Raw genomic sequence first — 12,030 nt, 5'->3', positions numbered from 1 at the left:
AAGAGTATTTTTGTGAACGGAAATAGAGATATAGGGCCACTCAATGAACTAAACAAAGGTTTTTGAGAAGCAGCCCGCGTGTGGCAAAAGCTGGATAGACGTTTGGAACAGAGTATGCGCAAATGCACATTCTTACACGTTGTATGCAGTATGACACACATATTGAATTTCGTTAGCTAGTTCCTACAGCACATAATCTCTTCCATGTCTTTTCGCATTCCGCAAATCATAATCCGCATTGCATCTTCTACCTGAGAGCGTCGCATGTGGACAGCCAGCATTGATCAGATGCCGTTTCCGTCCCAAATCCCCAGCGGTCTCGATGGATTGGCTTCTTGGATGCGATCAGTCTCCTGGCTTTCCACATCTCCGGGAGAAATGAGAGCTGTGGTAACGATGCTGTCCCCTTCCTTGACTCTAAAAAGATCCAATGAAAAAAGTTTACCTCCTTTCATAACGTACAGTAAATCGTCGGCACCTTGCCGACATTCCATTAATGACCATGCTTGTCTAATCGCGGATGTTGAAAAGATTCCTAAGGTCGTTTTCGCTTAGTCGTCCAATGTAAGCACCTTGGTTCTCGTCCAAGGCCGCTTCGACCATTTCTTTCTTCTTGTTCTGAAGCTCAACAATGCGATCTTCGACCGTCTCCTTTGTCAATATGCGGTACACCTTGACTGGCTTCTGCTGGCCGATACGATATGCGCGATCGACAGCCTGCATCTCGATGTAAGGGTTCCAGAAAGGGTCCATAATGATTACCCGAGAAGCAGCAGTAAGGTTGAGGCCTGCGTTGCCAGCCTTGAGAGATACCAACATAACTTTGACGTCCTTTCCATCACGGAAATTGTGAGCCGCGATATTGCGTTGTGTCGCCGACATGGATCCGTCGTAACGTTCGGGTTTTGTCATGTTCTCGCCCCGCATGGCCACCTGTAGAAGGTCGAGTAACAGAGTCCATTGGGAGAATATGATGGTCTTCTCTCCGGTAGCTTCGATTTCCTTGAGGAGATTCAAGCACTCCGTTACTTTAGAAGCAGGCTCCCAGGTCTTGCGCAAGTACCTCATGTACTTCTTGTACGCGTCGCGGTTCCTGCAAGCCTCTTTGCGCAGGGTCTTGAGCATCGATGGTTTCACGTCGAGTGCTTTCTCTTTGCCCTTTCCTTTCGCCTTTCCTTTGCGCTTCTTTCTGGTTAGGACCTCGTTGTCAGAAAGATCGTCGTTAACGATAAAGTCCTTGAGGTTGCCTTGCTTATCAACCTCATCGTCAGATTCGTAGTCTGAGTCGCTCTCTGAGTCTTCACTCGTGTTAGTTTCCCCAACAACTTCCTCGTCTTTGACAGATCCTTGCTCGATGGTTTCGGGCATGTGCACCTGCCTAAAGACATCGTATGAAAAGCATTTAGTAGGGTCAAAGTGGCCACGACAGACAGGGCACCTAGCCCGGCTGCTTTCGGTCCCTTCCTGTAAGTTGTTTGCATGGGCGCTCTCAGTAATGCGGACAAGGCACTCGCCGCAGCTGTCATGCCCGCAAGGAACAAAAAAGCTGGGACACTGAACAGCGTCGTAGCAGATAGGGCACTCAAAGGATTCGATACCCTTGATTCTTTCGACGATGGCTTCATCGAGCTCTTCGACAATCTTTTTCTTATCCTCGTCAGACACTGCAGATGGCGCGTCATCGACGTCGAGGTTTAGATGCGGATGGCAACAAGCTTGGCGAAGACGGAGTAGAAGGACAAGAATGTTCGAGTAGTTCTTGCTGACGGATCTCTCACGAATATACTTGCTGACCAATACTTGGGCATTCTTTTCCAATTGAGTGTAGAAGTCAAGCTCCTCAGGAGAGAACGTAGCATAAACGATATTCTCAGTCTTCTCCGGCAGCCTGAGGATGGGTTTGCCATCGAGTAACGAGTTCTTCTTTCGGCGAAGCATGATGGCTTTGAGAAACACTTGTAGTTTCCTCATCGCGGTGCTTTTCGGGTCGCCGTTGCGGCCGAATAGTCGCCCGTAAGACTAAAGTAGTGAGTGTTAGTGACAAGCAATCGTGAAGATCAACAATAACATACCTGACGGAAGTCTTCCCACTTGCAGTAAGGTCTGATTCTGAGAAACTTAACCAGCGAGTAAAGTTCCAAGACACCATTCATCATAGGTGTTCCGGTGAGACACCATCGGTGAATTGACTTTAGTTGAGTGCATGCCTTAGCAGCTTGTGTCTTCTCGTTCTTGATACACTGTGCTTCATCCAGGATTACGCGGTAAAATTTAGCCTTGGGATGCAGGAGTGGGAAACTGAGGTTGGGAGTTCGGTGATTCCAGTCGATTTGATCCTCTTCGGGATTTTCCTCTAGAAACTTGTCAAGACGTTTGAGTTCGTGTGAGAGTGAGCCGTAGGTGGTCAAGACCACATCGTGTGTGAGTAGCTCGTTTATCGAAGTCCGTTTACCATGGTGCACATATACCGATAGATGGTGAGATGATTTGGTTTTGGTGGCAATCTCCTCCTCCCACTGCCGAATGAGCGCGACAGGAGCGACAATCAAGTTTGTCTGTTTGGTCAGTGCTAGGTTTGTTGCTGGGTTTTAAATACGTACCTTGGGTCGAGTCGTCGCTGGGCGAGCCAGAATAAGGGCGAGTGTCGAAATCGTCTTTCCCAACCCCATGTCGTCAGCAAGAATACCGCCCTTGTTCGTACCCGACTCCATCTTCTTCATCCAGGCAAGGGCGATATCCTGGTGAGGGTACAGTGGTCTCTTTAACCCGGCTGGAGCCTCCCCTAGACCTGCCTTTGGTAGATCCATGTCGGAAGAGATGTTTGCGAGCAGATCCTCAAGCTCCTTTGCGTCCAATTGAGGCCCTTGAAAATTGGCATAAGGATCGTGATCAGGATCCTGCATCCATTCTCTGAGATGACTAGGCAATGGATTGCCACCGCCATCTACTCCGTTGGTAAAATCGAACCTATTCGTCCGCCCAATGAGGTCACTCAAAGACGATGGACTTGCAAAAGAACCTGGCACAAACGAAGGAGGAGGCCTGTGCGAAAGGCCAGACATGCCGGCCATATGAGGTGAATGGTAAACACCGTATCTAGTCAAATCTGGATAGCCCGTACTCATGCCAGGGACCATTTGCTCCGCGCGACCTGTAGGATGGGGAGCATGAGCAACAGACCCCGCAAACATAACATCTGGCTCTTCATTGTTGGTGTTGTGGTACGAAGGGGCTGGTGGAGGTATGTATTGAGGGCCTAGTTGTCTTTGGGGGATTGTGAAAGCTGGACCAGTCCCGGTCAGATCATCCCAACGTGTATCGTAAGCACCAGGCATACGAGACGGGCTGTCTTCGTCGGGGACTAAAGGGCCAGTTGGAAGCTGACTGCCCATTATCCTTGCGAAGGCATTGTTCTCAGGAGATTGTGTTGTCATCTGGTTAGAAGAGTCTTGGCTAAAAAGAAAATTTGCAAACGCTCGGTCCGAGTGTTCTTGTTTTTGTCTCTGCTCGGCCTTGATCTGTTCTGCGACAAAATCATCATCGTCCCTAGAATAGCTTTGTTAGTGCTTGGGGGCTGTTTAAAATGCTAAACAATTTACCCAGTAAGGTCAATGAAGTCGACAGATCCATAATCTGGGCTATTGTTGGCCGGTACATCCGAAATCAAGTCCTCGAACGAAGTAGGAGAGAACCGGCGAGCTTTTGCTTGACTCTCATGACCAGATAGATGAGCTGAGTCGGCTCCCCTTTTCCGGCTCGGCAGGGCATAGGAGAAGTTCCCATACTTCGTAGCAGGATTCATGACGGAAGCTGTATCTCGTTGCCGTCCACCTAGAGGAAAAATCAGTCCGAAGCCTAGGAAGGTCGCATAGAGATAGAGTAAGAGTTGTAGAAGATTGAGCGAGCGTATTGATACTTTCTCTGTCAAAGAGCAGGCAACCATGTTTAGACGAAACACAACGGTGAATCACAGCAAGACCGAAACATGAGGTGCAAACTTCTGGTGTTGGGGTGACAGATCTTGAGTTTAAGACAACTTTTTGTATAGGGTTCAAACAAAATCATGATAAGAATACATACCTGAACTGGAGGATACACTCGAAGAACCTTTCGGCGCATGGGTCTTTTGAAGGATTTCACCGGCTCGGGGAAAGTTAGTTAAATTACAAGAAAAAGATGGCGCCCGACATATGCTTGTGAATGATACATACATATTGTTGATTGCTTTTTTTGTCTCAAATCGTGAAGTAGCTTTTTAAGGCGAGAAATCTCCTCGCGGGCATCTTGTCGCATTTCCTCGACTCCGTCGTAGTCGGCATCATCGAGGGATTCAAGGACAACCTTTTGCACGAGTAACTCCTCCTTGACCTGGTGCTCCTCCACGCTCACGGAGGTGGTATCCTCGTCGGCCATCTTGCGCTGTAGCCTGCAGGAAGGCGAACGAGACAGTGTACAAGGGCAGTATCATCCGAGAGCCTCTCGGTCAGCGACAGCAGCGGGCCACAGGGGGCAAGGGGCCGGCCATCAAGATTTGGGTACACAAGGCGACTTGAGTGGCTGACAACGCTCAATACTGCAATCTGCAGATATGCGCATTCACAAGGGACGTCTACTGCTTTGGGTGATACGCGCGAAGGGCAAGAACGCTCGAATCGCTGACCATGTAATGCTGAGATGAGTTGAAGCGATATGCGGCAGTTGAAGACTGGTATGCGGGTAGGTAGTTGATAGATGCAAGGTTTATTGTTCAGGGTGAATTGTAGCCTGTGACTGTTGAGTCTTTGGGTGAGTGCATGGAGTGTACCCGACAGTATGGAAGGAGCTCTGCCGCGTCACGCGTATTCACAGTGGAAGAATTGCACTAATGCAGGCAGCAGTAGCATGTTGTAGTGGAGGAGGGGCAAAGATTGCCCCCTAGGTCATATCATGTTATTCTGGTCAGGGGCATCAAGAAGATGCATTTGACTACTACTAATGGTGTGAGAGAAGAAATTACCCAGTCAGTTATATGCTATTTTAGATGGGCGGTTAGTTTAATTGTTTTTTGCACTATTTATTGCTTAAAGGCTAATTTTTTTTTACGACTAGGTCAGTACTGGTCTCCACATTGAATTGCCTACCTCTCTCTTCATGAAATCATCGATAAAATTTGTTATTACTATGATTCGCACGCAGACATAGTCTGGAGCTCAACAATTTGAAAACTGAAAAGAGAATGCCAGTATATTAGTTATAAACACAGCAAATTCAAATGTATTTTCCACCGAAAAGACATAAATTTATCTATTTGTTAGATAAACAAAGCCGTAAATTCAAAGCCTCACCTAACTCTCCTCCATGGCTTGCGAGTAGAATTCTTACCCGTGTCCCTCTCTGATAACAGCTGAAATTCAAACAAGGAATGAACTTCTTGGCTGAGAAAAAAGATCACTCAGAACTCATAATGTCTTAGAATCAATGCTACGTGGCAGTAATGTATAGGGATATGCGGGTGAAAGTGCAATACAAATGCAGATGACAGGCTACACCATCACTCGATCAATCTCAAACACATAATTGAGTGCCAGTCAGTACTCTAATAGTGACAACACAGATTATACTCATGTATTTTCGGTCGATCGGTGGCCTTTCTTTTGACATTGCCTTATTAGTGGTGACTGGTTGAACTAATATCTGGTTGGCATTGAGACTTGCTGCTGCTGAATCCCATTCTTCTCAGTGGCGTGCAACAGTAAGCATGATCGCCTCACTTTCAACCAAGAATGCCTAAATGAACCGTTCATGATACGAATAAACCGATATCATATTTACACCAATTCTGCCTAATGATTCACAAAGCCATCCAAGCATGGTATCAAACGCCCCATGAGTCAGCCTTGGACTCATCATCCGTTTCAAACGCCGCGTAAATCCCATAAAGAAAGACAATAAATATACCACGCACTAAAACATCTAGTCATCGCCAGTAATCTTGTGCCAGACCTTCTCCACCTTGTGGGTGAACCAGTCCCAGATGCCTTTGTCCTTGTCATCATCATCGTCGTCACTATCGCTATCACTGTCACTGCCCTCATCTTTGTCGTCGCTTCCTTTGGATGGTGCTGGTGACTTGGATGGCTTTGCTGGTTTCTTAAGTGAGACCGTGGTTTTGACAGATTGCGTAGGAGCGACAGGCACTGTCGGCCGTTGAGGCTGAGTAGGTTTCTGGTGGACAGTAGGACGCACAGGTTGGGTTGGCTTCTCTGGCACAGTTGGCCGAGCCGACTCCTTGGGAGCGGACGGGGGATCTTCTGGCTCTTCAGGTGCATCTTCAGGCGTGTGAACACCAATAGGCTTCAGTGGGAGCCGCAGTGTTCCGTTGTTGGGAGCGGGTGCCAGGCCAACAGAGTCACACAGCATGTTGTACACCTCGATATTTTCTGATTCCAAAGTTAGTGACAAGAACATGCTTTTTAGCAGAGAATCAAGACTTACGGAAAACGTCGATTTGGCTGTTGGCCGGGTGGGGGAATGCTGGGCCACGGGCGATGAAGATAGCCCGCATCAACGGGTGCTCGTGGTCATATCCATGAAGACCTCGAGGATGGTAGACAAGGTTTTTCTTCTTTCCATCTTCAACATTAAACTCCTCCTTGGTCACGATAGCCCATCCTGTTTCAGGGACAACCCACAGGGGAGCAATGCGATGGTGCTTGGAAAAGTGGTATCGCTCGGGCATGTCGATATCCCGGAGATAGACCTGGAAGTTAGGGTTTGATTTAGACTTCTCCTTTAGCTCATCGTAGAGCCCTTGCAAGTCATCCGGATTTTTGGGCCGAAGACCATACAGCGGCCAGCCATCAATGTGCTCAATCTTGTTTGTATCAATGAGGTCCTCAAGTTGAATGAGGCGTGAGATGTCAGTTGACGCCATGCCGTGATCTGAAACAACAATGACATTGACAATGTTGGTCAAGTTGCGTTCTTCAAGACCGTGGAAAATCTTTCCTATCATACCGTCCACATCTTGAATTGTTTTGCGGATCTCAGTGGTATTAGGCCCAAACTTATGGCCATCACGGTCAACATGAGGTACATAGGCGGCAATCAGTTGAGGCCGCACATCGCTGGCGTCCAAGGTCTTGTCTTCAAACCCAGGCATATCCAGAAATTCCATAATCCTTGAAACCTTGTTGTCGAGCGTCTCCTTGCCATTGAATTTATCCATCAAGCTTGGCTCGGTATGAAGAACATGCGCTTCACTGCCCGGCCACATGTGAATAGCACTTCGGATTCCTTGTCTCTCTGCTGTCACCCAGAAAGGCTCTCCTCCCCACCATTTCGGGTCTAGACTCTGATCTGGATGGGTGTAATAGAATTGGGATTGAAGCTCGGGATCCCAGAACGTATTGCTAATGATACCATGGCTCTCAGGATACAGGCCAGTCGCCAGAGTGTAATGGTTTGGGAAAGTGACTGATGGGAAAGACGGATGCATCCATTTTGGCGATACACCCTCGGCAACAAACGAGTTCAGCGCGGGTGTAAGCCCTCTCTGAAGAAAGTCGGCGCGAAAACCGTCCAGACTGATGATAAGAGATGTCGGCGCAAAGAGGGCGGTTCCATTGCTAACCAATGTCTGGTTCACTTTCATGTTTCTGCTCTTGCGATTCTTGGAAAGCTTCCATGCCAAAAGAAGCAGGATAGCAAATCCAATGGCAATAAGTGAATGGATAAAGACCCACCGGCGCCAACTGCGACGTCGCTGGGTCTTCGCTTCGGCAATCAGATTGAGATGTTGTCGATCAAGTTCGTCGCTATCATCTCTCTCGCTGCTCTCGCCCGTTGAGCTTCCTTCCTTCATACCTCCCTCTTCCATCTCGTACATCAATTCACCGTCTTCTCCGTGCTCCGCATGTTCCACAAGCTTCTCGCGCTTTTTTTGTCTTCGCTGGCGCCGAGTCTTTCGCTTTTCAGTCACGAGATTTTCTGTTGAGCTGTTGACAGAACGGTTTCCTGAACTGCTTCCTCGGCGCCCAAACATTTTCCCTAAATTGGGTACAGCCAACCCCGAGCCACGTCGCTCTCGCTCTTTCTTTTGTCGCGAATCTGTCACGAGTCGATCGATATCTTCTTCTTCCATCAATACGATGCGATCATGGGCGCGCAGTTCTCTACTGTTTCTCGCGCGCGAGATAAGCTCATCATCGTCGGTATCGGTATCCTGGTCACTACGGGAATGAAGTGAAGAAGCGTCATCGTCGTATGCGATCGGGGAGAGAAACGAGGCGTTGTCACGATCCACTTGGGAAGGCGCAGTATTTAAAGTAGATGGCGACATGATTGTATAACGTCAAAATGTTCATGAGGAACATTAAGTGTCCTCACGACGACGATGTTGCGGCTGTAGTATTTATTAAGGAATTCTATTTAAGGGGACGTAAGACATGGATAGTTAGACCCTTGAATGCGTAGCACTGTGCTAGTACTATCAATTAAAGCATCTTGAGTACCGCCCACGAATGAGACTGGGGGCTAACTTCGGCTGGGCTCCGCATTCATCCACTTTCGAACGACGATGCTTGTGAATGGTGCGATCTTATTTATTCCAGGTAGTCCAGTCAATGGGTTGACGTTTGGTTTGAGAAACGCAAGAGAACATACATGAGAAGGAATACATACATACATACATCCTTCAAAGACTCTCCGTAGGCAGGTATTCTGACTGTCAGGTCAGGAAACAGCCGCACTGTATACTAGACAAAACAGGCTTAATAGGCCAGACAGGTTCTGAAAAATCAGTCAGTTCTTGTTGCACGCAGAAATCCGACCCGTCCCAACGCCTACCTATTCTCACTAGGTACTGTCGGAAAGTATCACCCTAAAACCCCATTTGGATTGTAACACTAAAAATGAAACATCTCCATCGCCCAGTGGAGCTGATCAAGGCAAAAGAAAAGGCTTTGCGGTTTATGTGGATCGAACACATGACCTTCAGATATCGTAATGATTGAAGTTTGGCTTCAGTCTGACGCTCTCCCAACTGAGCTAAACCCGCTGTTGCTTAAGAATCTTAGCTGTAACTTAACTCAAGTGGTGCGGATTGCAAGCGACGAAGAGTGAGTGTTATCGCTTGTGTTTGATAGTTGAATAGACCTACGACACATTCTCTCCGTTGATCAAGTAGTGGTAAAAGCAGGTACTTAGTTTTGAGTTGTTAAAAACGGTTGAATCACCTTGATTTTACAATTCGAATTCAAGATATACTTGCTGCAAATTTCATTATGTCTACAACTTTCCTCCTCTACTCGCAAACCATCCTTCGGCCTCATCCTGTCCCAAAAGGCTCGATATCATAATCTTGCCAAAGACATCAATATCATCCGCTTGCGCTTCAGCCAGGACTTCTGAGAAGATAGCATTCGTCACAACATAATGATTTTTGTCCCTCCAGGCTTCGGCAAAACTTAATGGCGTCGTCGCATTCCACAAATGGGCCGACAACGTCCAAGCGTGACACAAGCCGAGCCTACCATCGCACTGCAGTATTTTACAGCCAGCCATAATGCGATATGCCTGAACAAAATAGAAAGAAAAAAGCAGTGTGCGGCGCAGAGACTCCTGTAGAATCCAGTCTTGCCAAAATGCCTTCGTCGGCGCTACTGGATATGTAGGAAGCGTTATGACCGTTGCGTCTATGTCGAATTGTGCATAAGAGAATAGCGATATCGCAGAGGCTTCTATAGCTGGGATAATAAGCTCTGCTGATGCGCGAGCCCCAATATCACCATCATATAGCCGAATAATCTGGTACAGAATAAGAGCTTGCGTGTGTGCCAGACACTCCGATGGCGTTATTGGCGCCGGAGTTGCAAGGAGGTCGTTGACGCGAGACTCTATACTACGAAATATGATCGGAGAATTCACGCGATTCTTGGCCATGTACAGAGCACAAGAAGAATGAGCATCTAGGCGGCAATTAGCAAGAGTGAATAGCATATACAAGAGCTCTGATCTATTACCCTGTAATGATCTAGGCATTCCATCTTTGTAAAGGAGTGGATGGGACCAAGGAGTTTGGTTTTCAAGAACCATCTTCTCGGGAGCTCGCTTTATTTCATCGACAGCCCATTGGAGACGGTTCAAAATGCGCTCTGGAACATGCGAAAAGTCTTTTGTCGAAGGTGCAGTTAATGTCCACGGCTGTTCAACAAATTTCAATGTATTGTCCTCCAATGGAAACTCCAATACTCCGGGCTCGCCAGAACACGCGTCGAGTCCTGAAATAAGTGCATTAAAATCCTCGATAATTGGTGCATCGCTTGATAGACTCTCTACTATTTGAGGAGACGAATCGTCCGTGGTAAGGCAGTCAGGAGATACGGCCGCCACCGATGCTTCTGATGAGGACGCTGGCTGCTCTCTCAACACTCGACTCGGGTACTGGCAGTGAATGTGTCTTTGTGAGCACCGAAGACATGCTGGCATGGCAAAGTCACAACGCCGCTTGGCTTTGGTACAGGCGGCGCAGGATTTCCGCCGAGTTGGCGGATTGCGGCGTTCTCGTGCGGTAAGAGACATACCAGTCACGTTTCCCTGCCTCGTTGAGTTAAATTGCGGAAAACGGGGTAGTAAAGATTAGGAATAATGATGTGATATGATCATAGTAGTTGGATAAAGAAGGGAGAGCCTGAGTCCAACCACTCACTTAGGGCAGTCCAACCACTCACTTAGGGCGATGTAAGATGCGCCGGAAAAAATGGGGCTCGGCGGAACTCCGCCCGGCTCACGACAGTCGGAGTCGGGTGTTTTACGGACGATGATAGCGGATCTCCGGCGACGGAGTTGAGTATTCCGCAAAAGGGGGATGAATTCATCCTTTATTTGATGATTGGGCATATATATAATGATTCAAAAGTCACTTCAAAATAGATCAGTATCAAATTCCTTTTACTAACACAATCACTCACAACACATTGCTGGAAAAGACAAACAATATATACACGAATCACATTCATCTTCAAAATGTACACACCTACGGTATTCGTTAGTGGAGCTACAGGCTGCCAGGGAGGTGCAGTCGCCCGGTATCTTCGGTCCAAAAGCGTTTCTGTACACGCTCTCGCTCGTAACCCAACCTCAGCAAAGGCTGAAGAGCTCAAAACCATCGGTGTCAAAATTACATCGGGTGATTATGACAACAAGGCAGCACTGGAAGAGGCCATGAAAGGCTGCACCTCTATCTTCCTAGTCCTCATGCCTGATTTCACCGATCTCACTGCAGAAAGGCGATGGGCCACCAACATTTTCCTCGCTGCCAAAGCAGCTGGTGTCAATCATGCCATTTACTCAAGTGGGTTCAGCGCCGATAACCCAGACAGTTTGACAGTCCTGGAAAGAGGAGGTTTCGCGGACATAGTCATGCGCAACAAAAATGCCATCGAGCAGCAAACTCGAAGCGCAGACTTCCATTACTGGACTATTCTGCGCCCTGGATTCTTCATGGCCAACTTTGTTGAACCATTCGTCAGAATGTATCCTGACCTTATCGAAAAGGGGGTTTGGATAACCGCCCTCAAACCTACGACTATCATACCCTTGACTGATACTGTAACTATCGGGAGGTTCGGCGGCGAAGCATTTTTGAACCCAGAGCGATTCCACGAAAAGGAGATCACATATGCTGATGACTGGCTTGACGCAGAGACCATCCTGGGCAATCTCTCTGGCGCGGTTGGCAAGGAACTCAAAGCCGAATACCTTTCGGATGAGAAGATTGAAGAGCAGAAACCGACCAATCCGTTTATATCTGGCCAACTTTGCATGCGAGATATGGCCAAACTAGCGACAAAAGAAGCTACTGAAGAATGGGGCATCCCCTTAAGCACATTTGATGAGTTTTTGCACAGAGAGAAAGTGGCCATCGACGAGACTTACCACATATTGTGAGGCAGAACGGATGCCTAGACACTGTTTGTGTTTGTTGAAGGCAAGCTGCCGGTGATACAGGCAGCTGCCTAGTTTAGAGAAGCTTCTAGAAGGTCAGCTATG

At 47.7% G+C, this 12,030-nt stretch overlaps 4 protein-coding genes and 1 non-coding gene across 5 annotated transcripts; 1 reads left to right on the top strand and 4 right to left on the bottom strand.

The window, feature by feature from the left end:
* Window positions 1-510: 510 nt before the first annotated feature.
* On the bottom strand, window positions 511-4,413 carry FPOAC1_004657 (uncharacterized protein; the record flags this gene model as incomplete). The annotated part of the gene is made up of 6 exons (XM_044849198.1): window positions 511-2,019; window positions 2,073-2,555; window positions 2,601-3,546; window positions 3,600-3,831; window positions 4,081-4,143; window positions 4,212-4,413. 6 exons carry the CDS (start codon window positions 4,411-4,413, stop codon window positions 511-513), a joined length of 3,435 nt encoding a protein of 1,144 aa, XP_044707908.1.
* Window positions 4,414-5,952: 1,539 nt separating this feature from the next.
* FPOAC1_004656 (uncharacterized protein) lies at window positions 5,953-8,320 on the bottom strand (the record flags this gene model as incomplete). Its single annotated transcript, XM_044849197.1, has 2 exons — window positions 5,953-6,419; window positions 6,475-8,320. 2 exons carry the CDS (start codon window positions 8,318-8,320, stop codon window positions 5,953-5,955), a joined length of 2,313 nt encoding a protein of 770 aa, XP_044707907.1.
* Window positions 8,321-8,943: 623 nt separating this feature from the next.
* Window positions 8,944-9,037, bottom strand: FPOAC1_004655. Its single transcript has one exon. It is a non-coding gene; the product is annotated as a tRNA-Phe (tRNA).
* Window positions 9,038-9,267: 230 nt separating this feature from the next.
* On the bottom strand, window positions 9,268-10,560 carry FPOAC1_004654 (uncharacterized protein; the record flags this gene model as incomplete). Its single annotated transcript, XM_044849196.1, has 1 exon — window positions 9,268-10,560. One exon carries the CDS (start codon window positions 10,558-10,560, stop codon window positions 9,268-9,270), a length of 1,293 nt encoding a protein of 430 aa, XP_044707906.1.
* Window positions 10,561-11,004: 444 nt separating this feature from the next.
* On the top strand, window positions 11,005-11,928 carry FPOAC1_004653 (uncharacterized protein; the record flags this gene model as incomplete). The annotated part of the gene is made up of 1 exon (XM_044849195.1): window positions 11,005-11,928. One exon carries the CDS (start codon window positions 11,005-11,007, stop codon window positions 11,926-11,928), a length of 924 nt encoding a protein of 307 aa, XP_044707905.1.
* Between the last annotated feature and the right edge of the window lie 102 nt (window positions 11,929-12,030).

The sequence above is a fragment of the Fusarium poae genome, chromosome 2 (assembly GCF_019609905.1).
Source record: "Fusarium poae strain DAOMC 252244 chromosome 2, whole genome shotgun sequence".
NCBI lineage: Eukaryota > Fungi > Ascomycota > Sordariomycetes > Hypocreales > Nectriaceae > Fusarium > Fusarium poae.
This window is presented reverse-complemented; position numbering and strand designations above follow the sequence as displayed.